The 27,526-nt window shown below is 37.2% G+C and overlaps 1 protein-coding gene, 1 long non-coding RNA gene and 1 pseudogene across 2 annotated transcripts; 2 read left to right on the top strand and 1 right to left on the bottom strand.

Annotated features, from left to right (window-relative positions):
- LOC103476265 (dual specificity protein kinase CLK1-like) overlaps positions 1–14,099 on the top strand; it is a 16,708-nt pseudogene extending 2,609 nt beyond the window's left edge.
- A 936-nt stretch (positions 14,100–15,035) lies between these two features.
- On the bottom strand, positions 15,036–18,280 carry gpr119 (G protein-coupled receptor 119). Its single transcript, XM_008428470.1, has 2 exons — positions 17,821–18,280; positions 15,036–15,813 (listed from the first exon to the last, which is right to left on the bottom strand). Exons 1-2 carry the CDS (start codon positions 18,278–18,280, stop codon positions 15,125–15,127), a joined length of 1,149 nt encoding a protein of 382 aa, XP_008426692.1. The 3' UTR covers positions 15,036–15,124.
- A 4,616-nt stretch (positions 18,281–22,896) lies between these two features.
- On the top strand, positions 22,897–25,992 carry LOC103476262 (uncharacterized). The gene is made up of 3 exons (XR_535432.1): positions 22,897–23,045; positions 24,117–24,234; positions 25,827–25,992. It is a non-coding gene; the product is annotated as an uncharacterized LOC103476262 (long non-coding RNA).
- The last annotated feature ends 1,534 nt before the right edge of the window (positions 25,993–27,526 follow it).

The raw sequence follows: 27,526 nt of genomic DNA, 5'->3' as shown, positions 1-27,526 counted from the left end.
ATATAAAAAGAAAAAGTTGAACCAACTTAATTGAATTGCTTCTATGGGTAACAAGCAGTTCAATTAAGTTTATCCAACTTAATTTATTAAGTTTAACCAATTCAATATATTCTAATCATCCAACTCAATTTGTAAATTTTTTAAACAAATTTATTAAGCATGTTTAAGATAACAGATTTAAGTGAGTCTTACTCAAATCATTTAGTTTACTTCATAAAAATTGTAAATGGACTGAACTTACACAGCACTTTTCCAGTCACTTTGACTACTCAGAGCACTTCACAGAGTCACATTCACACACCAATATCCATATCGATATGTGGCAGGAGGAAGCTGGAATTGAACCTAGAACCTTCCGATCACAAGACGACTGCTCTACCCACAGAGCCACAGTTGCTTACTGGGGAATCTGTCCCTGGTTAGCTTGAGTCATGGTCAGACGTGGGATACAAATATTGAACTTAATTATTTCAAGTAAAGTCAAAGTAAAAAGGTCCTTTAAGGAAAAGATTTGTAACTTTTAAATTAGAGTATATTTAGAGGACACTGTAAAAAGACTACTTAAAAGTTTGAGTTGACTTTCTGTAGAATTAAGACAGAGAGATTTTAAATGTTTATTAGAAGAATGTAAATGATTTGAGTAAGACGGACTTAAATCTGTTATCTTAAACATACTTAATAAATTTGTTAAATAAAATTAACAAATTGAGTTGGATGATTAGAATATATTGATTTGGTTAAACTTAATAAATTAAGTTGGATAAACTTAATTGAATTGCTTGTTACCTATGGAAGCAATTCAATTAAATTGGTTCAACTATTTAGTGTAAGTTTTGAGTTAAATGAACACAAAAAAGTAAGTTGGTATAGCAAAAGCAAAAGAATTAAGTTAAATTAATGTAAATAAGTCCATAAGATGAACTTCAGCCCAAAAAACACTTTTGGTTCACAACAGTTCACAAAAATGGCATTGTCTCATAGTGCAAAGGTATTAATAAAAGGTTTATTTATACTTCCAGAGGTCTTTGGAATATTTCATCAGAAATAAAACTGTGGTGCTTCCAGACTAAATGGTTACATTTTCTTTTAATTTGACAATCTATTTTTAAATTGCTCAACTTCACTGAGCTATAAGTCTGTTAGAATAATAATAAACTCCACACGTTCACATTTCTACTGGCATGAGCCACAAACTTTTGACAAAAACGAATAACTTTCTGATCCCACTATTTGCTGCTTTGACTCTGAGCTTTACAGATGTTACTTTCTTGAGATTTTAGTTTCATACTCATTTTACACATTGACTTGTATTTTCAATTTTGATGCATGCATTAAGAAAAGGACCTTTGCATTTCATTATATTTGAACTCCAGGGAACAGGAAGTCATGACTGACAGAAAGTCCTACCCTGAAAAAAAGAGAACGGAGCTGCAACTTAAAAAAAATTGTTAATTTGTGACACGTAATCAAATTAAGTTTGTCAAGCTTACTTTATTTAGGTTTGTTTAACTTTAACATGACAACTTAAACTTAACATATTTACTTGGATATGCTTAATTTGATTACTTGTAATAAATTAACAAAATCTTTTTAAAAGTTGGATCACCTGTTTTCTTTTCTCATTAAACACTTGGATTCATTTAAGAAAGTAAAGTAAAAATGGTGATATTTTATGATTTGGGATGTTTTTCTTTTCACTGCTAAGCTAAAGGTTGGATTTATCTAAATTTTTCATTGTGAAATTTTCCTACTGCAATTAAGGATTTCTCTAGAATATACATAGTATTTTAGATGTTCGTTTCCAATGTTTGGCCTTATTTTTACTGAAAATAAACTGATTGAACTGCATTTCCCAGCATTCAGAGCAACACTTCTACTTAATTACTTAATTAGTCTCTGAGTTATTCCTCATTATTTCACTTTATTTTATTCTCAGCATTCATTAATTAGTTGAGTTGATCCTTTGCTTATTGCTCATTCTCACCTTTTTGGCTCAGTAGTTTAGTTGCATGTTTATAACTACATGTTGGTAGTTATAAACTACCAACGTGCATTATATAAGTTATATTTTGACTGTAAGATTAAAGTATTGTATTAATAAATTCTCAAACTTTGGAGAGATGTTAGTGTTTATGCAGTGTTTGGAGAATGTGTTTGGCTAATTATTCCTGATGATCAGGACTTTAACTTTACTAATAATTTTGTTAATAATTCATCACTAATCATTATTATTAACAGTTACATAAGCCAAACATTGTTGGGAAACCAGGGGAAACAACCTGCAACTTTACAGTCAGAAACTCAAGCTGCATTTCAATAACAAAGATCATTTTCTGTAAGCAATAAGATACTGTGCTTAGGTCCTTCTTGATATTTCAAAGGCGGTCACTAATTGCAGGAAAATGTGGTACTGACAGCATCGGTCAGATTAGCTGGGATAATTGTTGGAGCTGTGAAAGGCGATCGGCTTTCACAGCTCAGACTCTTGTTAGGTTCCAGTCAAATACAGCTGTCGGGTATCGAGGCAAAACTTTTCTTTTGTGCGTCACAGTGGAGTTGGTCTGATTCCTGAAAAGTCAAACACTCTAATTTTAGCCATCTCAGATGACCTGTGAAACAATAACATGGATGATATGGAATGGAGTTAAGGAGTTTTCCAAACCAGTTTCAGATTCAGATGCTCTATTTTTTGATCAACTTATTTCTCTCATACTGTCACGACATAGTGACAGATTTAATAAGTATGGATTTTATTTTGCAGCTTTAATCTTGAGAAATATTGAAAAATATGCATCACTTATTTTTCATTTCATTTGATGTGTTGGCACATCACATAAATCCCAATAAAATATGTTGTCGCTTTCCTATAATTATGGTCCAAGTCAAAAATCAGGTTTGGCAAGAAGTGACAAAAACCATTATTTTAGGAAGGTGACAACACTGAGAGGATGGAGGGGCGTTCTCATACTAACTTTGTGTAGCTGCAAAGAGAAAACCTGTTTACCTGCAGAAACAGAGCAAACATGAGTGTTTCTGTCCTGAAAAGTTGCTGCTGTCGGTGTTGACAGTCAGACTTCTAACTGCAGTCCTGTTCTGCTCATCAAGCTGTAAACAGAGTGACACCGAGCTCCTGGCACCGGCTGCTGTCTTGTGAGTCTTGGAGGAATTAAAGTGAGTGACAAAAAATCCGACGTGTTGTCAGGAGGACTGAGTCTTCCTCGCTGCTGATTTACAGTAGAGGAGAGGCAGCTGGGCCGGCTGGGGCGTGAAGACCAAGATCCGTTTCCAGGAGAGGGAGGAGGACAAACCTTTCCAGGGAATGCACAACGCTCCTTCACGTTATCGTCTATAAAAAGCAAAACTGCTCCGCACCTCAAAAAAACAAAAAAAAAACAAAACAAAAATATTTAAAACACTCTACTATGCACCAAAGCAGTTTATTAAAAGTAAAACTGTTAAGCTGCCAGAAAGGCACATAAAAGTATGCAGGGGAAGTGAAGGAGGTGACGAAAAGCAGAAGAGAAACAACATGGTGAAAGAAGCCTCCGCTCTGACCGGCATGTGTGCTATTTGTGGAAGAGGGACGGAGGAAGGCTTTCACTGCATGAAGATACATTAGAAGCTCTGGCAGGTGGAACAGTGATGGACCAGAGAGCGCTATCAATCAATATGCTCTGTCTGGGGAGACAGTCACATTCAGTTCAGTTTAATTCAACAGGATGCAACTAAACTGAATGGAAAATGTTTAGTGTGAATTAAGAAAATGAAAGCTTAAATATGCACAGGATAAGAATAAATGAGAAAAAAGACAAATTTACAAAAAAAAGTAAATATGACAATCTTACAATAAATCTTGTAATAAATTACATGTTAGATACAATAACATAAGTTCTTATAAGTCGCCTCAGACATTTATTCATGACATATGAGTGGTAAGATTGACATCAGGCTGCAACATGTCTGTTCTAGGAGATCAATGTTTGAGTTTCCAGTCAGAAAAACAAAGGCATTTCCCATGAAGTCACTGAGAGAGTCAGATATTACCAAGCAGATCTACAGAAATAAAAGATTCATCAGCTGTTTGAAGGCTTGTATCTCATCAAAACAGCAGCTCATCTAACACTAAGATATTTAGTCATGAATATGCTTTTCTGGAATCAAATGCACAAACTTTTAAATAAATATGTTCTGAACTGACTGTTAGTTGTTGGGATCACAACAATCCTATTATTGCAGTAATTCTCTAAATTTCCCATCTAGAACCTTCTGAATTCGGACGTTTTTGAAGGGGATTTGGGATTTCAACGTCATTTAATCAGACAAACTTACCAGAACACGTGAAGATTTCTTTTTGTTTTTTCAGCTATTATTCAAGTTCTGGCAGAAAAGGAACAAAGTGGGACAAAGTTCTGGGTGTGAACAGTCGAGCTATGGGAAAAAATGATGATGATTCTTGGAGAGGTAAAGATTTTCTGTCTCAAAGTTAGTCTTGCAGTTTATTTTTTATAAGTTTGTTTTTGAGGTACACTTTGAACTATTTATGATATAATTCAGATTTAAATGGACATCTTAGCTGCAAAACCCCATGTGAACAAAGATGATTCAAGTGATTCAGAATTATTTGCTATAATTTATGCTACAAAACACTAAATGAGCTTAACTGTATGCCCTAAAGACGCAGTAACTCTTTCCAATGTATTTAATGTAAAAAAAAAAAGACTTTTCTGTCTTCTTGTAGGAATGAGGAAGTTTAAATCAGACTCAAAGTCAGGAAGCTCCAAGAAGACCCAACAACCCATCCTGGATGTCTCCAAATCGGTAAAATAAAGTTTGTTCAATCTGAAATCAAAAGTCAGAAATGCTGTAAGACGGAGAGGAGGGGTCTTTCATAGTTCTTCAGAACTTCTAACTATTATAGCTTTATTTTCTTCTTTAAAACTAAATATATCCCCAGAATGTCTCATTTTCTAAGTAACTGATGGATTAGTTTAACTGATTTTTAAAGGAAAGTATTTGAATTCTGGCAACATAAGAAATGTACGTCTCAGCAGCTGGATTCTTGTTTTCATAACGGTCACTAACTTTTCTTAAACTGCAACAAACTGAATAAAGGTTATAAACTGCTTAATTTGGGTTAAGTTTTGTTCTTTGATGACTTTTAATAGATTTCCTTCTTGCTGCATTTGACCAGCAGTCTAAAGACACCTCAGTCCAACTTGAATCAGCGTCTTTCCATGACAACAGTCCCATTGCTGCAGACGATGGACCAATGGAAACTCAGCAAAGAGAGACCAGACAGAACGATGACGACGGAAACCTGGACTATCACATCGGCCTCGTGTTGGAAGACAGATGTACGCAGCACTGATTTTCACCTTTCAAACATTTCTTTTGTATGAGTGTATGAACTTCAAATACAAAGCACACATGCATCCTGTCCATGAACAGCATCATGATTTGGGGTAAAATGCCTCAACATTTCCAGATATACGAGGGAAAACTTGAATTAGAAATAAATGGATGACATCTACATGCATTGGAGAGGAATACAATATATAATAGCTGTTGTAAAGAAACAAACTGAACTCAACAAGAAAAATATCAGCTTGGCACGCACAAGACAGACTGTTAAAATGAAAACTTCAAGAAAACAAAATAAACTAAAAATCTCTCTGGTTGTTCTTACCAGATGAAATTTCTTCCACTCTGGGAGAAGGAGCTTTTGGGAAAGTAGTGGAGTGTATTGACAGATACAGGTAAGCATGCATGCTGATCAGGTCTCAACAGTAATCATCCAAACGCATCTTACTTAGTCGCTCTTTCTTAGACCACAGCAGGAGAAATGAGCTCTTATATATTTCTGTCATTTTGTCTGTGCACACTTTCCACAGAGGTCAGCGTGTGGCTGTAAAAATTGTGAAGAAGTTTGAGAGTTTCTGTAAAGTTGCGAGATCAGAGATCGCCGTGCTTGAGGAGATCAACAGCCTGGACGACGACAACAGATTGTGAGGAACTCGCTTTGACCCAGTTGGTTTATTTTCTGTTTTAGAGTCAAACTAGGCACTGCAGGAAGTGACTTTTAGAGAGCTGAGTCCTTCAGTCGTAAAGGTAGTTTAAGTCCTTGTGGATTCCTCTGTCCTGGTAGCCCCTGTGTGAGGATGTTGGACTGGTTCAAGCATAAATCCCACATCTGCATTGTTCTGGAGCGACTCGGTCCCAGCACCTTCGACTTCCTGCGACAGAACGACTTCGTCCCTTTCAGTGTGGAGCAGATCCGACACGTAGCCTTCCAGATCTTCAGAGCGGTCAGCTGTAAGTTCACATGGTGAATCCTGTAAACTTCTAACCCTGAATATTGGCATGATGATGGTTGTGGATGTGACCTCTGAACAAAGTACTGACTGTTGCTGGTTTCACAAATTGCATTGCTTCATGTAGCATGAATCCAAATTAAAGATGTTGTCAAAATGTAGATTTTTAACCAATATTTGCCTGTGGATAAAACTATAAAACATTAAATCAAATGAAAACTTTAGGCTTTTTTTGATAAATTGTGGCACAGTTGTTTGCACTTGCTTTGAAACAAGAAGGTCTTATGTTTGAATCATGTGGCTGTATTGTTTCTCTGGACAGTCTGGTTTCCTCCCACCGTTCAAAACATCGTCAACTGAAAGCTTTACATTGCCTTTAGTTGTGAGTCTGTGCATTAATAGTTGTTTGCTGTGTGTTGTTTGGTTTTGTTTTGTAGAAGACAACAAATGGATGAAAGGACTCATGTACTGTTTAAGAAATTAAAGGAATGACACTGCAGTAGACCCCTGCCTATTTGTGATTCAGTGTTTGCAGATTCTCTTCTTTGATTATTTTGATGTTTATTGAACACTAAAAATGTCAAACAAAATGACAGTAATACAATAAATGTTCAAGGAGTGGGTAGGAGTATAAAATGATTTAAACCAATCCCTTCTCCAACAACAACAATATAATATCTCAAGAGAATTTATCATATTAATGTAGACTATTTCTAGTCTGAATTGTGTCATGTATGTGCATTGCCTGAATTCCACAGTAAAACCATTCCATAGCTTCACACCACAGACTGAACATAAACACTTCCTGTGATTCTGATCTTACAAGCTTTGAATTTGCATTTTATTCACATATTTTAAAGAAAATGTTTCAAAGGAAATGCAGGATCGAAAGCTAAAGTACTTTAGCACAGTGCTATTTGACATTGTAGCATTGTGCTAAAGTAGGACATTTGCAAACCAGCCAATCCAGGAGCGCCATTTCTTTTTTTTTAGCACTGATTTACTGTATCTCTAAGACCGGAGATTGGGAAGACTGTAGACGTTAGCTTTTCCACATTAAATTGGTGTTTGAACTGTTAAAAGTGTTTTTTAGAGCAGGTCTAAAGCATTTGCAGATGTTAGCTTGCTAATGATAGCTGTTGTCTCTAATCCCCATGAATAACATGGTCATCTGCATGTCAGCTCTTAGTTAAATGTACAAATTTCTTGTCTTTTGAATGAAGTCTCACTTTGCCGCTCTTAAGCAAAACTAGAAAAATTTGTGTTAGGATATATGCACACATTTAATTTTTTTTCTGTTCCACAGTTCTGCACCGTAACAAGCTGACCCACACAGACCTGAAGCCTGAGAACATTCTGTTTGTCAGCTGTGACTGCGACACAGAGTGCAGCCAACAGATGGTAAAGAGTTCCCTAAAAACACCACAACTGTGATATTAATTCAAAGTTTGACCTAAGTGGGACATTTAGGTCTGTGTGTGTGTGTGTGTGTGTGTGTGTGTGTGTGTGTGTGTGTGTGTGTGTGTGTGTGTGTGTGTGTGTGTGTGTGTGTGTGTGTGTGTGTNCCCACACAGACCTGAAGCCTGAGAACATTCTGTTTGTCAGCTGTGACTGCGACACAGAGTGCAGCCAACAGATGGTAAAGAGTTCCCTAAAAACAAGACGAGCTTCATCAGCCCAGATCATTTGACCTAAGAGCAACAACTAGGTGTGTGTGTGTGTGTGTGTGTGTGTGTGTGTCTGTGTGTGTGTGTGTGTGTGTGTGTGTGCGTGTGTGTGTGTGTGTGTGTGTGTGTGTGTGTGTCACAAGTGTAAGCACACAAAACCAAGGAGTCTAGACATAAAGGTTGTGGATTTTGGCACCGCTACCTTTGACCACCAACATCATGAGACTCTGGTGTCGACGCGGCACTACAGAGCGCCAGAGGTCATACTGGGTATGCTCACAACACAAATCCTTAATTAAAAACTAAATTATTTCAGGTTTGCGTATTTTTAAAAAGATCAAATAATGTGTTTGTGTTCAGATCTGGGTTGGAACCAGTCATGTGACGTGTGGAGTCTGGGCTGCGTTCTCATCGAGTATTACCTCGGACGAACACTTTTCCCTGTAAAGAAGCACAAACACACAAACTCAGGTATACTTCAAAACAGTAGAAAGTTTTATTCAAACATTTATCTGTATTATTTCAGAGTCATGACTGTGGAGAACATCTGGCCATGATGGAGAGGGTCCTGGGACCGATTCCACCCCGTCTTCTGAAACAGACCAGGTCCAGTAGACAACCTGTCCAGTATGACACGGTCATTGTTTTCTGCTGTATTTGAACATTTCATCAACTGACAAAAAATGTTTTAAATGTTCAAAATTTGACTAATCATTTTAGGAGATCTTTTCAGCAATTTTGGGAAATTGCTGGAAGTTTTTGTGCTATTTTATGCAGATGATAATTTTAACAAGATAACAATAATCTAAATATAATAAGGACTGTATTGTCTGTAACTCTTGTTTTCTAACAGTTGCTAAGACCAGCAAACATTATTCTCTTAATGTAGTCATGCTAGCTGATGCACAAAAGCCCTCGCAGTGCATATTTTAACTGATATCTGTCTATTATTGCTGTTGAATTACTACAAGCTACATTTGTGTGACATGCAGGAAGAAGCATTTGAGCTGGAATGATGCGAGTTCCTCTGAAGATGATATTCGGAAACACTGCCAACCTCTGATGGTAAAACAAAGATTTTTTTTTTTTTTACCCCGTCTAACGTAGTTACATACGACACACAGATAGGCAGTTTTTGTAATTGTTCTAGGAAGAAATTTTCAATGAATAGCTTATTAAATGGATAATGTTACAAAACAAAGTAGTTTAAGTAAATAAAACCTTACTCATGTAGCACCTTTCAAGATAAATATCACAGTGTTTCAAAAAACAGAGAGCACAGATTTTATTAGTCTTGCTTTTTTGTTTTCATTTTAACAAAGCAAGTAGAGCTACAAATCCTGGTTTTATTTTGAATATTTATATGTCACTCTGTAGCAGATCTAAGTAAGTAAATCTTCATCGGTGCAGACAGCGATTCTGCATGAAATGAAGTAACAATAAGGTAACACTTGGTGTACGTGCATGATACATTTATTTGCGTATTTCTTGACATGTTGAAAACAATCTGTGACAGTCTGGGTTTACTGGAAATCAGGTGTGACTATCAAAAATAAAGTGAATCTATGATGTAATTCAAACATTTAAACGCTCCCACAGTGAGAGACAACATACTGTAACAAAAGTATGGCTCCATTTCTTTCCTGGATTCAGAACCAATCCTTAAACTAACACAGTAATTGCTTTGTTTAAAAAGATGTGCATGCATCAGCTTTAAATCCAAAAGAATAAAAAATCTTTGTTTATTATTTTTTTTAGCAGTACATGAGAACAAACAGTGAGGATGAGAAGCAGCTGTTTGATCTGCTGGGCTGCATGCTGGAGTACGATGTCAGCAGGCGGATCACTCTGGAAGAAGCGCTGTGGCATCCGTTCTTCTTCCCACTGAGAACACAGCAGCAACCGCAGCAGCAACCGCAGCAGCAACCACAGCAGCCAACCACAGCAGCAACTGGAGCAAAGCTAACGAGAACGCAGTCTTGGTCTACAGTAACAAGAGTGGTGTTACAGAGTGACCCCGGGCGAGAGGCGGGGTCACCCTGGACAGGTCACCAGTCTGTTGCAGGGCAACACAGAGACACACAGGACAAACAACCATGCACACACACTCACACCTAGGGACAATTTGGAGAGGCCAATTAACCTGACAGTCATGTTTTTGGACTGTGGGAGGAAACCGGAGTACCCAGAGAAAACCCACGCATGCACANTGCAAACTCCATGCAGAAAGACCGGGGCCGGGAATTGAACCCACAACCTTCTTGCTGCAAGGCAACAGCTCTACCAACTGCGCCACTGTGCAGCCCTGTTTCCATTGTAGTTTTGTGAAATCAACCAATATTGATACAGCCAAAAGACTTAACTCATTTAGTGGCAAAACGTTTTTTTAAAAATCAAAAATCAATCAAAGTTTTAAGATCAGTTTCTTTAGAATATATAATTTCTTATTATTTAGACAGGAAAAATAGCACCGAAAACATGAGTTATAGCAACACAATAGTAACTTAATTATTTCTCTGACATATCAAAACTATGATACAGTTTTTTTTTACTGTCTAAAAATACTATAGTTGACTAGCAATTTTTAGTGAGATCATGCAGTTATATTAGAAGTACTTATATTAATAATAGTAATTTCATGAAATACAGAAAATTATGCAACAGCAGATGCAGGAGATGAGCCAGTCAAAACTAAATGTATTTAAAGTTTTAAACTGCAATGGATGTTTAAGGGAAGCAGTTTGCAGAAAGCGAATTGTGGAGCTGCACCAGTCTGGTTCATCCTTGGAAACAATTTCTAGATGCTCAAAGTTGCTGCTTTCATCTGTTCAAACAATTATATGCAAGTACAGACAAGATGGGAACGTCCATCCAGTCAGGAGGGAGAGAGGTTCTCTCTCCCAGAAATGAACACAGTTTGGTCTGAAATGTGCAAATCGATAGACGTTTATGGCAGGAGGATCTGGTGCACGTCATGAAATAGATGGCATCCTATGGAAAGAACATTATGTAGAATTATTGAAACAACATCACAGGACATCAACCAGGAAGTTAAGGCTCATGTCCAAATGCGTACAAATGGACAATTAACCTAAGCATACAGCCAAAGTGGTTGCAAAGTGGCTTAAAGACAACAGAGTCAATGCTTCAGCCATCACAAACCCCTGATCTCAGTTCTATAGAGATTGACCCAGTCGAATGGATCAGAACTCCAGCAAGCTATTGTTAGAAGCTTGAAGGAAACTCAAAACGTTTGACCTGAGTTATGCAGTACAAAGGCAATGCCACCAAATACTGAGAAAATGCATGAAAACTTCTAATTTTGAAGATATTGATTAATAAAACTGCGGCATCTTCTTTCTCTCATTATTGTGGCATTTAGCAAATAGAAATCATTTTTGTAATTCTAACTGACCAAACACATGAAACGTTTGGTCTGATTTGACTTCAAACAATGAGGGGGAAAAAAAAATGTTTTTGCTTGGTGAATGTAAACATCTGCTTTCAACTGCACATATTGTCCTATTTAAATATGTCTTACTCCGGGAGGGCTTTTATATTGCATAAAATTGTATCAACAAATAAAAAATACCATATTCAATCCTGCAGAACTGATCGGTCCCACAGCGTATTAGTCCTGGGTAAATATCAGCCAGCCGGTTGTAGAAATCCCTGACATCAACCAGTTAAAGTGTTTTGTTGATCCAGACTGCGGGCAGGTGAAGTGCGGGATAATTATCGTGGTTCAAGCAGCTGAGGAAGTTTCCATGAGCGAACGGTTATCCAGGTGGAAAATATTACACGCTCAACTGCAGCCTGGCAGATAAACTGGCGGCCTGTTTTCTCTCTGACAGCGATCAGTTTAGATTACACAGACGTAATAAAGCGGGATGACACAAAGTGGGTCCCAGGCTGATGTTTGTGATCAGCTCTGCTTCAGTTCTCTCAGCCCATCATACACTAAGAAAGACCATGCTAATTATAGAAAAATGGAAAGATACAGGTTTTGCTTTTGTTTAAAATAGTCTGATATTTAGTAATATTATTGAGGTAGCTGTGGAAGCTATAGAACAATATTTGTTGGCAAATCCTTCAACCACTGCTTTTTAAAGAAAAGCTAGTAAACATGAATAAAAGCAAGTCCAAGAAGCTGGTTCATTTTAAAGGTACTTGGTAAAGTGTATAGTCTTCATACCCTTTTGAACCTTTTATAAATTAACCAAGTTGCAACAACCACTTGTGGGAGTCTGTGTGTATAATGCACAATTGTGAAATGAAAGGAAAACAATACGTTATTTCCGAAATATGAAAAGTACATTCTGCTTTAATTCAACCCCCTTGATAAGGTAGTTCTACACAGAATACAAGTCGGACTTTCACATTTTATATCTAAAATGTGTAAGCCATGTGTCAGTTGTCTTCAAATTAACAACTTATAAGCTATTTTGTGTTGAATTATCATATAAAATCCTGGCAAAATTCATGTGTCTGACTGTTTATTTTGATTTTTGAACTGTTCTGGTTGCTCTTTGGGTTCACTTTTACAGTTTTAGCTGCAGTCTTAATGAAAACTTATTGTAGTTCTTTGTCTGACGTGAGGAACACACATAAAATATCAAAACTTTCATTCTCTATGCAAAAATATATTATTACTTTATTTTTGTAGTTTGGTGAAAGTGTATTTTAAGTTTCCAATATGAATTTCTCCAAGAACAGTTGACAGTTGGACTTCAAAAAGCGTGCAGAATCAGACTAATCTAAGGGAGATGTTGCTTTCATTAAGGAAATCTGCTTATTCCCCACTACATAATTCAAATAGCATAACATGCTTCTTGCTGCTTTTCAAGGATGGTGTAATTTTAGTGTAAATTCACCTAGATTTTCCATTACCAGGTTTTCAGATTAAGCAAAAGTTGAAATTTCACATGTCTTCAGTTTGTGCAATAATAATAATTAAAGAAGATACACAAGCGATGTGAATTCCTCAGAAAATATTTATTCTAAATCTTGTTCAGAGTTTTTATTCTTTCATGATCCTTGTTTCCACACCCACTCTTTTATGGAATTTCCTCCAGTTGAATGTAGGGAGAGTTTGGGATATGAGGCTAGGAGTTAGTGTGCACAAAGGGAAAATCAGGAGTTCCTCAGTGGGATGGGTCTGAGGCCCCTGGGGAATTACCCAGCTCGCCTGTCACAGCCGTTCACAATACTTCCTGCCCTCTACTTCCACTGACCTTTGACCACTCATGTTCCATAAAGAGTGGCTCTTATTAGTCTTCTTCCAAATGTGAGAAGAGTAAAAGTCAACTTATTGCTTGAGCCGTCCAAAAACATTTGTCCAAAAAAGGAGATGAGGGTTTTGAATTCAGTTTTGAAGGTAATAAAATTAGATTAACATATTCCACTTCTAAGTCCAAAATAACAGTATTTATGGTGGAGTGAAAAATTGCATGTTTGTGTTTCAGAACATTAAACCAATTTAAATATTTGCCAGAGACAACATAAGTAAAAACAAAATCCTTTTTTTTTTTTTTTAATGAAGGTGTTTGCTGTTACGGGAGAAAATAATACAAATCTACTTGGTCATCAACTTTCCACACCACAGACTAAAGATTAAATTTAAGTGTTGAAATTTTTAATTCTCATGTGGTCTTTGAGATTTATCAGGACTGAGTTTCTTAGAGGCAATTTTTGTTATCATGAATCAATAGAGACTGTAATAATCCTCAGTGGTGTTCCACAAGGGTGAGTTCATGGAGCTCTGGTTGTTACCCTTTTATACTATGTTTTGTATCCTCAAATGATTAATCATTTGCTGATAATGCAGACATGCATTTCCTCTAATGTTCCTCATTCTTTAACCAACTACCATTACTGATGTTAGCTGTTTAACAAATTCCCATTTTTCAACTGCATTAGAACCGAAAACATTACTTTTCTGTCATGTCAACCACATTTTTTTATTTGCTATATTAAAGTGTAAACTAACCCTCTGGGAATGAAATTTCCGTGACCCAAATGGTCAGGTAATTTTTTGTTGAATTGAAGGGACCTAAAAAGACTCAAGAACCTGATGAAGAAGACTGGTTCTGTTCTGGGGACTCCTGAGATGAAGGTGTAAAGAAGGATTTCACATAAAATCAAGAAAATTATAGACAAACTTCAAGCAACCTCACCATGAAACTGTGATACAACAAAAGGTCAGAGGCTTCTATAGAGCTGCTGAAATACAGACTGCTACATGAAATCCATCCTGCCTACATCCACACCAGCATCCAAAATTGCTCTTTGAAAAAAAATGTGTAATATGAGTTACAAGGAAATTAAATTTTCCTTGGGGATCAATAAAGAATTTTTTAGACAAACTGAATTGAATTTGAATTAACCAGATAGAAAAAGATGTCTTGGGTTTCACTTTCTCTTTCAAGCATCTAGTGTCTGAAGGGAGTAAACTCTATACATAGGGTAGGGTGAGATTAAGTATAGTTAATATTAGGCTGTTGGTGTAACATCTTACCTTCAGATTGGATTTTGTGTATAAAATGAGAGTTTGGGCTGTGGTTGTCTGAACTTTTCAACTTGGACTAATCACAAAATTTTATTGTTTAAAATATCAAATGTTGAAACATTTATAACCCTAGAATTGTCAACTTGACACTAAATAAAGCGTTTTGCACACTGTTCTGTTTGCACAAATTATCAAACATACTTTGAGACAATTTAAATTTATTTAAAAAGCAGCTGCCACCGTCCCAATAAATTCTTTTTACACATATATCACATATATACCACTAATTCTAAAGGAATGGTGGTGTATAATAATTTCCTTTGGCCCTTGAACATCCAGACAAACCGTCGAGGTGATCATGTTAGTTTTCCTGTTCAGCCCAAAATCAGATCCATGTCTTCCAGTTTCACTGCTTGTGCTTCTGCCTTAAAAATGTCTGTTTGCCAACCTGAGGTTCATTAAAACTGTGACACCTTCTGATGTCTGTTAGAGAAAACACACATGTATAGGTTACACACAACAGCTATTCAGATCTATTTTTCACTTTCTTGTCGAGAAGCTCCGTTGTCATACTAACCAAAGAGTTAGTCACTTAATTAGTGCGTTTTAAATATCTGTAGTGCTTTTCTCTCTCTCCATCACAAACTGGTTGTGTCAGACAGGTGAACGGCATTGGCGTCCAAGCTGCTGATTGGTAGAATAATGGAAGGACTGGGCATATCTCCTTCAGAAACACAAGCACGAGGCTGCGCAGGCGGCGATGAGTGGCATCTTTCCATAACACTCGGCGGTGCAGCAGACAGCAACCTGTTTGTGATGCAGGAAAACATGTCGGACAGCTGCAGCCGCACCTCTCTCTGCCAGCAGGCATACACCAGAGGGTTTATCAGAGAGTTGAGGAGCCCTAGGAGCCACAGGTAGTTCTCCAGCACCCCCTTAAGGGCACAATCCCTACACAGAAGGTGCACAATGCACACCACAAAGAAAGGACTCCAAAGAACCAAGAAACAGCCGACAAGCACCCCCACTGTCCTCAAGGCCTTGACGTGACTCCAGCTCCGCAGCAGGTGATGCTGGTGATGATGGTGGTACTGGGACTGTCCGTGATTGCTGTCCTCAGCTCTCGAGCTGGTTTGACTGATTTGGGAGATCTGCTTGTGGTGGATGCAGGCGATCTTCAGGATGTCCAGGTACATGTAGATGAACAGGGAGAGGACAGGGAAGAAGAGCAGGCAGTACAGAGCGATGATGGTGATGTCCTGGATGACATTAAAGAAAGCACAGAAACCATCGTAGGGTGCCGTCGCCTGCAGCTGGGGCACCATCACTGAGAAGCAGAGGACATTGACATATTTATGCTCCATTTATGACAGAACCACAAAACAAAACTAATGCAAGAAGTCACAATTGAATCATATGTCTTCCTTTTTTGTTGCTAAACAAAAAAGGTTATCTTCAACTAAATATGTAGTTAACAAAGTAAGCAATGTTGCCAGATTGGGTGGGTTTTCTCCCAGTTGGGCTACTTTAGAACACCTTTGGTTAAAAAAAAACAGCTTTGGGTGTATTGTTCTGTTCAGATAGAAATTATTTCAAAATAGTTGCCATTGTGTGAAAGAAAAGAACTAAACTTTTAATAAAATGCTTTAATATTGTACTTATGTCATAGTTAATCTATTTTGAAATGTCTACAACCTGTTGAACATGGCATCATCAGTGATTAGTCACTGGTTAATCTAGTGTCACTGTGTAGCAGTGAAACAGTGCAGCTTTATAATTTTAAAAGGACATATTTCCTCAACAGACACAAGCCTTCTGAAAGTATTCACACTCCAAAAACTTTAACCTAATTTTCCACTTAACAAACCTCAAAGTATTTCATTTGAGCATTTGAAAGGATTATATTTTACCAACACAGTAGTCCATAGCTACAAAGACGAAGAAAAATTACTTGTTTTTAACATTTGTAACAGAAACTGGAGAATTGACCTGTGCATTTGTATTCAGTCCCCTTTAGTCTAATATCTCTTAATGCAAAATCCAATGGAATCACTGCTTCCAGAAGTAACCTAACTTTGCTGCTAATATCTTTCCATTGTTTTAACTGTAAAATGCTATATAAATGAACTTTTTTTTATTATTTTAAAGCAGTATAAGAACTGTACTCTAGCAGCTCTCAGTTCTCAAACTCTTTATATCATGCTGCTGTCTATTCAGAATGCATTCAGGGAAAATGCTAAAAGATTCCTCTTTCAATTACAGTTAAAATACAACTAAAAATCTGTGTTATATTCAGAAGATTTGGTCTTTAGATGTGCAAAGCTGGTGGACATCCCCCAAAAAGTCTGCAGCTGTAACAGCAGTGAAGGTGATTCCACAAACAATGCACTCAGCTGAACACAGATACACCCGGGACGATTCATATTTTAATTAGAAAAAAAGATTATACTTATCCACTTTTGTGATGGACTTTTATAAAATAAAATGTTAATGTTAATGTACTTTTTCACAACAACGAAGATGCAAACATCTATCTGTACATTTGCCCACAAACAAACAATTTATCTTTAAAATATCTAAGTTTATGTACTGGAAAAAATCCATAAGTTATTTCAAACACACTTTAATTTGTCCTGTACATAGATTGCTAATTATAACTGAGTTAAATCAAACAGCAACTAAACTGGTATAGTTACAGTCAGTGTTTCAGTAGCATTTAGAAAATGTATACTTGTGACAGTTGGACAAAATAGTATTTTTTCTGAAAGCATTCTTTCCCAAAGATACTCTTATTGACTTGTAAAAGTAGCTCGCCTCGCCTTCTTGCACACAGTTAACTTTTTTCTGATTTGCAGCTAAAGGGCTTAACTCAAACAAATGTCATAGCAAACAAACCATCACATTACCACTGAACATGCACAATATACTTCCTTTGACTTTTTGCTGTAATCTACCAGACAACTTTAACCTTATGTCTTGTTACATGGCTTATAACAAGACATACGATTAGTTACCATGACTGCAAAGATGATCCACAGCTCTACATTATGATGTCACCAGGAGACTGAACAAAACTAATCTCCCCCACCTCCCTGTTTTAGAGCCGTCTTTGATTAGTAGTAACTGGGACATAGATCAAAATATTTGATGTGTATTTAATTTGTTGATAATTTTGATTTGGCAAAATGTAATGTTTATTAATTGTTCTAATTGGTGTTGTGTTTATGACTTAAAAGACTTTGAGCTAACTTTTACAAATAAACTTGACTTGATATAACAGAAACGCCTCCATCTGTGTTCTCTAGTATTTAAAGTATTGATTGCTGAACCTCACCTGGTAAAAATCCCATAGTGAAGGAAGTGATCCACATGGCCAGTAAAGACCCGGTTGTCTTCCATTTCCCAGACATCAGAGAGTAACGCAGGGGCATCTTGATGGCCATATAGCGGTCCAGTGAGATCAGGAACATAGTCAAGATGGACGCCATGCAGGTGGACGTCAGAAAGGACATTCGCAACAAACATCGGGTCTTGCCCTGCACAGCAGGAGGTGTCCCGTTTGTGGGAGGATAAATCACAATGTAACCATTGTGCTGTTGAATAAATTTGTTGTTAAAGTCTTCTGTGGCCAGTCCAGTGATGGCTACGCCCACCAGAGTGTCAGCCAGAGCCAAGTTCAGGACAAAACACCAGCTCTGACATCCTCGCTTCAGGAGCAGCTTCAGCAGAGCAGTGCCCACCAGCAGATTGGTGGAGACAATGAGGAGAGCAGAGATGGTCAGGACAAAGCCCATCACCCGAGGCCTCACAAAACTCTGGACGGTTGGCTGGTCCATGAAGTCAGAAGTGATGCTGACAGACGACTCTGTGCTGGTTTGTCCTGTTAAATGTGACATATTGATTCAAAGTGAAGAAAAAAGCCCAAAGTTAGATGACATTATTCCAAGATTGAAAATTTTCAGTCACATCCAGCTTTTATAGATTGTGTAGATCAGTGGAAGCATTGCTGAACACATGATCAAAGGTTTCCAGATATTGCTTAAAAAAAGAACAATCATATCCGAGAATATCCCCTGATGTTAATCCAGTGTTGTTGTCTGCAGACCAATCCCAAAATATCCAAGTTAACTTTTTCCTAAAACATCCTTCTGCTCTCAGAGTTGATTGCAACATCTGGGTTCTAGAGGTCCCATCAATAAATGCCAGGAGGACAGAGATGGTCCTAATGTTATCAGCAGGTCTGTGTTGTGCCCTCCTCCATCAAACTCACAGAGCCCTACAGGCAAATGAAAACACACCCCTCTGCTACTGACCGCCTGCTTGCTGGCTCTCTGCCACGAGTGACGATATCTATTTTTATTGTGAGCTTGTAGTGTAGTCATAGCTGTTCATTTGAATCATTCCTGGTTTTTTTTTTTCTGTTTTAACCTGGACTGGTTAAATTTTACACCTTTTGTAAACAAATGAAATCAGTGCAAACTGCTGTTATGATCCTGAGGAAGAGAATGAAGCTGTGTCTGAATCCTGCTCTGCCATCTTTAAAACCATGAGTTCTGTCACTGGTTTCCAGCTGTTTATTGCCTAGAGGTCTTGTGGATTTAATATGAGACAAAACATTTTTTCACCTTCCTTTGCGGATTGCATTTGAAATTTGTCTTTATTTTACATCTTACACTATAATGTGTTGTTTTTGTTGAGGTTTCAGTTTCCTTGACCAGGATGTGTTGTGAACCATAAGTTTTTGGGCTTTGGTTTTCTTTCATGTTGGTTTTCTGATGATTTCCTTGCTTACTATTGTTTAGTAGCTCTTGCCACATTCAGTTGTTAATTCTTGTCATTTCGGTTTTGACATTCAAGGTCATTCCTTTGTGTTGTGTTTCTTATTCATTACTTATGTTCTGTACTCCAGTGGTTTTTGAATCTTTGGTGTGTTTTGTCTTCTTCCTCTTTTGTTAATTAGTCTTTTTACCTCTGTTTCTCCCTCTGTCATTCTCACACCTTTTGGCGGCCATTTTCTCCAAAGTTTCTCAGCATATTCATTTGTTGTAGGTTGGTCCACTCAGCTAATACCATACACTCTAATGCCACAATTTATAAAAAGGTTTGAACCTCAACATTGGCCATCCAGTCATCAATTTGCATATGGCTATCTTTGACATCTACTAATATGGTCTCTTCATAGATTGAAAATACTTAAGCTGTAGTTGTTCAAGGAGTTTGCAAGTACGACCTTCACTCATCCAGTCATGTAAATCAACAGGCTAGTCAATGAATGCAGTCTGCTGCCAATCAAATTACTTGTCTGCAATACCCAGCTTGTACCACCAAAAACAGATGATGTGGTTCCTAAAAAACAGGGAGGAACTACAAATGTATTTGGATCTGCAAATAGAGATGAATCTAGCCGAGGCTGACTGGGGAAGAACCGGTTGAAGCCACGCTCATACAGAAGTGGCATATGGTCCCTCTATCATGTTGTAGGTCTGGCCTGGAGATCCCGTCTGCAAAACCTGGAATTCTTGGAAGCCGGACATGTTATCAGATATGTTCAAACTAGCTAGAACCCAAAACCGTCCAAAAAGTTAAATGTTGTTTGTCTCTCCACAATGGTTTTCTTCTTGTCAAGCTCCCATGATATTTCTCCATGATGCCGTTTCCTAACAAATTCTCTCTAACAAAATAAGAGTGAAGCTGTTGGATCTTTGTTGCTAACGTGTTGCAATAAAAAAAAAATCCCAGCTATTTTACAGTCACTGTTCTTCGTACAGATCAGAAAAACACCCACTGAGGGTTTAAAAAAAAGAACTTGTTAGATACTTGATGTTTCTATTACTTATTAACAATTATGGCTAAAGATTGCTGCTCTGATTCTAATTATATTATAAAAGCACACACACACACAATAAAGGAATGAATTAGAGTGGGAACAAAAAGACTGGAGTGGCACTGCTCCCACACACTTCAGACATTTTTTCACTGTACTTTGCTGTGACTGGATGATTGCAAATGAATTAAAACCCTCATGAGAATTTGCAATAAATATGGAAACATGCTCTCATGAAAGTAATCTTGTGTCCCTGTTTTAATTAAAACAAACTGGGTTAAATCATCTCAATTGCTTTAGAAGGTAAATATGTGGTAAAGTCATAAAAAAACATAAATAAATTAATTCATTTCCAAAAACAATAGACATTGACCAGCAACATTTTTTTCAATAAAGCTTTGTAGTTGCGATTAAAATAATGAGTTTAGTTTATTTCAAATAAGAGGACAGACTATTAGTTTGGGTTGTTGTTAGGTATGAACTCATAGCAGAAAGACATTAACACAGTTTATTTATTTATCATAAGTCACATATCGCTTCACATTAAAAAAAAAATTACAATCATGAAATTGTAGCGTCAATAATAGAAAGGGTCCCAGGGATGCAATGAGTCTCAACAGCCAGTAAAGAACCACGGTTCAGCTCATTTGATGGCAACACCAACACTGGGTTAAACTGGGGCAAATTTGTTTGACATTAACCAATTAGGTGGGGTCTCAGCTGTTGCTATAGCGACCTGATGAACAGTATCTGTCCAGTGACTAAAAAGGCTTAAGCAGAAAATTACAAATTTTATCTTTTGCCGTTACGCCAAAGCTACAGTTCAAGAGGTGTGAATTATTCACAAGAAAGTAAATCAGAATGATCAAGTTGATATAGTTATAGTGTTGAACTACAAGCTTGGATAATCAGCTAATAGAAACATAATAATATAGTACTAGTGCACAATGTAACATAATTCAATTTGTTGTGTTTGAGGGTCAATCAGAACAATAACATTCAGCAAAAAATCTCAAAAACTGACAAGACATTTTTAGTATTGTTAGACTGCTGAGAATAATTTAGCAAACAGCAATAAAATATCTGCATTAATGTGAAGCACCTGCAAAAACACAGCCAGCAAAAGTGTGCCATGCAGGTCTGTAAAAGTTAAAGTGTAACCGCTATTTGCTGTGTTTTTTTTGTTGTTTTTTTTTTGGCCCCTGGGCCCTCAGGAGAGACATCTGGGATAATGGGACCATTTTCCACTAGGATTCACACACAAATAGACCCAGCTAATGATGCTTTCTGTCTGCACACATTCATTACATTATCTGACATCAGTCCTCCTCCCCCTCAAGCTACGGCAGAGAGCCGCCATGCTTGGTGAAAAACAAAACACCGTAATCAGCAAAATTCTTATCAAGATGAGCTGGCTGTGTGCAGATTCTAAAAATAAATGGCTACATTTCTATTTATACAGTTTCCAGCACAGCTCTGCGTAAACTGAATAATGAGAGTTGAGGAGATTGATTATATTTGTTTTTTGGTTGTTGTTGCTGTTATGTTCTATTTTTATCATTAAATCTTCAGAAAAAGAGTTATTTTTACAAAATAAATATCTTAAATCATTGCTCATTTCTTTAAATCTCCCCTTTAAAGAGGCTTGCTGTAATATTTTTAAGTGATCTTCATCAATAGCTGTTCGGGGTTCCTGGCAGTGTTTGACCTATAAATTATCCAGACCAGAAAAGGTCCCAAACTCAAGAGAAGAGCCAGTTTAATCTTTTTATATAAGAAATGTTTTTTAACCTCAATTTTACGAGGTGAAATGTTTGAAAATGTCACTTTGTCAAACAGGGCCATTAAGGTTTGGATTTTTTCTCCAATAATAATAAACATTTTTGTTTAAAATACTGTATTTGGTGTTTGTTTGTGTTGCCTTCAACTAATATTTAAATCGGTTTGATGTTCTGAAACTCTTGAAAACATTTTAAAAAATCAGGAAATTGTGAAGAGGGCAAAAAAAAAATTCACACCACTGCATTGACGTAGAAGGTGATTTTATTACAGGGAATCAGAATAAAGGAGACTGTCCATAAGTTTACATCCCCATTTTTCATTTTGACTTAAGAAAAAAAAATCTTCCAGTTCACAATTATGCCCCACTTTGTTTATGAAAATGTAAAAAATGTCAAGATTCCTGAATGATTTTTCTTTTATAAGGTGGGTGAATTTTAAACTTCACTCTTGTTTATTTTGGTGTTAAGAGCATCAGCTTCACTTAGTGGGTCACAACAGGCAGGGCTGGTGGTTTATTACTGTGTCGGTCAAACCGATAAAAGTGTTTTGATCGAACTTTAAAGATTTAATTGTAGAAGACTCAGAAACTCAAAGCTACATAAGAGGAAGTTGCTTTGTTCCGTCACCCTTCACCATCACAACAACACACCAAAATCACTCCAGCAGACAAACATTGTGGGAATGTCATTCACCCAATGCTAGACCTTTCAGGAGCTTTTAAAACAAAAGCATGTGTCAGCACTATTTGTGCCTGGTCCCCAGCAGAAACCCAGTGAGCTTCGGGCTTTGTTTACACCTCTGTTGGTACCAACAGTCTGTGGCTGCGACGGGTTCTAGCGGTTTCACCTGGGCCTGGGATCTGGTTTCTGGACTTCTGCTGAGCCAACGTGAGGATTCCCACCGTTTAGGAAGACCAATCTGTGAGGAGTTTGTTTCTGGACAGGATTATTAAGGTGATGATGATCTTCTGCAAAACACTGCAACTGTTTCTGCAAAGCATTAATGCAAAGTTAGATTCTGCTTCATGTTGGAGTTGTGTCTGAAATGTTATCATGTAGACCAGGAGTTTGCAACCTTTACAATCCAAAGAGCCATTTGTGCCCTTCAGCCAAATAAAGCTTGTTTAGTTTTTTTAGAAAAGGAAAACTGACCATTTCTGAGAAATACCTACAATGGGTAATGACTTGTCATCTTTAAAGAATCACTTTATGACTGCTTCTAGGTTTTAAAGTAAAAAAAAGAAATAATAGGATGGATACATTTTCCTCAATAGAATGTTGATATTTGTGGAAAGAAATGAAGAAAAAATTCTCTGGATGGATGGATGGATGGATGGATGGATGGATGGATGGATGGATGGATGGATGGATGGATGGATGGATGGATGGATGGATGGATGGATGGATGGNGATGGATGGATGGATGGATGGATGGATGGATGGATGGATGGATGGATGGATGGATGGATGGATGGATGGATGGATGGATGGATGGATGGATGGATCGAAAACTGAAAAACTGTTACAATTTGCATTTGTTGTCATATCTTTATTTAAAAACATTAGTTGTTATTATTTTTAGTCAAAGTTATTAAAAGGTTGCAGAGGACCATCTATGTCCTTCTGGAACCAGAGTCTCAGTTTGCAGACCTCTGATGTAGAATAGAAAGTTTTTCTTTCTTCAGTTTTTCTTTTGTTTATTTTCAGAGACATAAAGAAGATAAACTCACAAAAAGGTTCAACAGAAACACTCCATAGAACACACAATGTGTTGCAAATCTATTCACAGCCCCTCAACATGTTTCACAATGTTTTGCATCACAGTCACAAATTTCACAAGCTGTCTTTGTGGAGGGGCTTTCTATTAAATATGGAGGTTTATGCGATGTGAATATGTTTACAATTCATTGTGTCTGAGAGCAGAAGATTTGCTAATCTGTGAAATTGTTATACTTATCTATAAACAGTTGGGTTTAAGGATGACACTGATTTTAGGGAAACTTATTGCATTTATGTTTCCGCCAGGAGAGAAGATGTCTTTAAAGCGCCGACTGGTCTCCATGTTTCTGTGCTGTGTTTACTGTGTGGCCTCACTCTTCTGCCTCCACCCAAACCGCAGCAATATTATCTCAGTGGGAGCGCGGTGAGTTTGTCAAATCCTTTACAGACAACTTATGGTGAATTCACAGGGGCAAAAATGGCGGCTAATTGTAAATGAAACACGCAAGTTTACCAAGTTGGCGTCTATAGAGTAAAGGGATTACACTACCCAGATAAGTTGAGTATAAGTTGCCATAACACTTTGCAAGTTATGCATGGATTGGTAGCTGATTTATGGGAAAGTAATAATATGATGGGTTTATAAATTTGGTTGACTTAGTATTTCAAGGCTTACACAAGTGATGATATTCAAACAATTTCATCTTTAAATTGATGTCAACATTTTTTGAAATGCTTTTACCAGAATAACAACAATGAAACATTCTCACACTTTCCGAATTCTTTGTATCATAATATCAATATGTTCTTTGCTGTTTCAGAGTAGGAACAGTGTTCATTAACCTTGTTTATTTTAAAATAGGATGTGTGTTATTACATTGCATGAAAGGTCAAACTAGATAATAAATGCTATCCATTTGTCACATTTAGATGCATAGTTGGTGTTTTGAGTAGAGCTATTGTTTAGACAGAGGATTACAATTCATTTCCTGCTGTAGACATTTGAGATTTGGGTGCGTAGAACTCGTCTCTGCTACTGTTTTCTCATGTTGGTGAATGAAAATGACATGCTTTCTCTGCTGACGAGGCACCTCAGAATCTTATCTGTGGGAGCCTGAAGCATGAAGACTGCCCTAGGATGCGTAACATGCTAGGATTAAGGGCATGCATGGGGGCTACACAGACGATGTTCCATGTTGTAATGTAAAGCTGGCAGCTTCCTAACGAGGTTAACACCTCTTATAAATTTACTACGATACTTAAATATTGCAGAGTTTAGCAACGATGTACTGTTTTGTCTTCTTCATTAGCATGAAGAAGACAATACAAGAGAACCCACTACATTCTCAAAATAGCACTTGCCACATGTAGTACTTAGATATTCCTCCAGGGGGCAGAAGACAACAATAGGATTTGATGAAGCGGGTTTTTCAACAAAATACCAACTTTGTTGACGCAATAGAAGTCTGGAAGAAATGTGTTGAGTTTTACACATTTCCCTGTCCAGTATTATAGTATAGTGAGTGGTTATTAAACAGTTATTAATGGTTGGTTTGGAGGTATCCGTTATTTGGCACAGACTTTTCTATAATTCAAACGTCATCTGCTAGTGGTTTGGAGATTTACCAAGGATGGATGGACTGACCCTCATCAGCTATTGTTTTTCTGAAGATGCCAAGAAATGCTTAGTGTCGGAATACTTGAATTTAGGCTGAGAAATCTGATTCCTCAGGAGCTTAGGTTTTACCTAGAGTATTCAGTCAAATACTCTAGGAAAAAACTAAATTAATTCTTGTCTAGAAAATAATATTAAATTCTGACCCTCATTAAAACAAAGTGACAGTGTGTGTGATTTATTGAAAGACATTAAATATGTTTTCTCACTACTCTGGATGGTACATTTTAAATTTAAATTAGTGACTAAGGGTAAACGTAAGTTTGTAAAGGATGTCCCCATTAAGTAATTTTTTTCTAAAAAAAAAAACTGTCTGAAGACTGTTTCTTATTTTCTTCAAGGAGTTTGTCGACCGTCTTCCAACAACTTTACCAGCGTGTCATCCGAATGCTGAGAACCACACTGTGACTTCACACCACTTCCTGTGTTCGAAAGAGCAACCCTGAACCTCCTATGTCACTGTGACCGTGACCGAGCATGCCTCCCAGCAGAGCAAGAACAAATAAATAAAAGAAGAGAAAGGAAAAAAGGAATATGTGTGGAACTGCAGAGTTTGAATCGACTCATATTTGTCTGAACAGCTTTAAAAATGCCCAGAAGATGAAAACAGATTTATTTTTCTACACTTGACAATGTATGTTTGATCATGAGTAAAAATTGTTGGAAAGACAATTCTTTTAAAATACAAAATATTTAAAAAAAGAACAACAAAAAAAACATTAAGATACCAAGAAATGTTTTTTTACTTGGTAGAATCCATCCATCCATCCATTTTCTTACATCCTTGTCCCTTGATGGGGTCAGGAGGGTTGCTGGTGCCTATCTCCAGCTAACGTTCTGGACGACAGGTGGGGTCACCCTGGACAGGTCGCCAGTCTGTCGTAGGGCAACACAGAGACACACAGGACAAACCACTAACCACTCATGCTTAGGGGCAATTTGGAGAGGCCAATTAACCTGACAGTCATGTTTTTGGACTGTGGGAGGAAACCGGAGTACCCAGAGAAAACCCACGCATGCACAGGGAGAACATGCAAACTCCTTGCAGAAAGACCAGGGCCGGGAATCGAACCCAGAACCTTCTTGCTGCAAGGCAACTGCTCTACCCATGTTGAGCAGTTGAATTGCAGTAACTGCGCCAGCTGCGCCACTGTGCAGCCCCACTTGGTAGAATAACTTGTAATATATGAGTGTGGTTCAAAAGAGAAAAGTTAACTAACCAATTGCCTTGACCGTTTGCAAGATTACCCAGAGTAGGCGTTACAACATTCTGTTACAGTATTCATACATTTTCAGTTTTTCTATAACATTAATCACAAAGATTTGAGTTATGCAGACAAAAACGTGTAATTTCTTGGCTTCAGGAGGACACATTCCTTGCATCTAACACATGCTGTTTGTGAAGATGTTTCAGTTTTGTCAAGTTTTGATGAGTTACATTATTTCATCTACCTTATTGCATGTATAGCCTTTTTGACATCTTTAATGTGTACCATAAATTATATTTATAATTTACAGCATTTACAATTTTGTTTTTTGAGAGTCTAATTCTAAATTACATACTTAAAAGACATGTGAAAGGGTGAAAAAAAAATCCAGTTAAAAGTAAAGTTACTTTTGAAATGGGATGTTTGGATGAAAACTCAACCGAAACTTCGGACTTCCAACTAAGTCCTTTTTCATTTAAATCTAAAGTAACTATTTTTTTCCACATTTTACCAAGAAACAGCAGATATTTTGTCAGTAGGTTCGTGATAATAGACCAAATTTATCATGTGAAACTAACTTGGTGAGTCAGAAAGACGAGATCTAAGATGGTGATGAAGACATCATCACTGATAATAAGGATAATCTGTAAGTTAGAAAGAAAAGCTATAAGAAAGTCAGAAGAAAGTATGTAAAACAAGTGAAAAAAAGGCTAAATGACACAAATTTAGATGGTCCACAATGTTTAAACATGACCTCCATAACTATTACTATTTCATCTGTTTAGCTGCAAATAGGATCTAACAGATGAGCAACAGGTCCATGAAATACTTTT

Source organism: Poecilia reticulata, linkage group LG14 (assembly GCF_000633615.1).
Source record: "Poecilia reticulata strain Guanapo linkage group LG14, Guppy_female_1.0+MT, whole genome shotgun sequence".
Classification (NCBI taxonomy): Eukaryota; Metazoa; Chordata; class Actinopteri; order Cyprinodontiformes; family Poeciliidae; genus Poecilia; species Poecilia reticulata.
The sequence above is the reverse complement of the archived record's forward strand: the minus strand, read 5'-3'. Positions and strand labels throughout refer to the sequence as shown.

Excerpts from the sequence above, each read along its gene's own strand:
- gpr119 (XM_008428470.1), bottom strand. The coding sequence starts at position 18,280 with ATGGGCTTTGTCCTGACCATCTCTGCTCTCCTCATTGTCTCCACCAAT. Across the intron at positions 15,814-17,820 it reads CACTATGGGATTTTTACCAG|TGATGGTGCCCCAGCTGCAG; the intron begins GTGAGGTTCAGC and ends TCTGCTTCTCAG.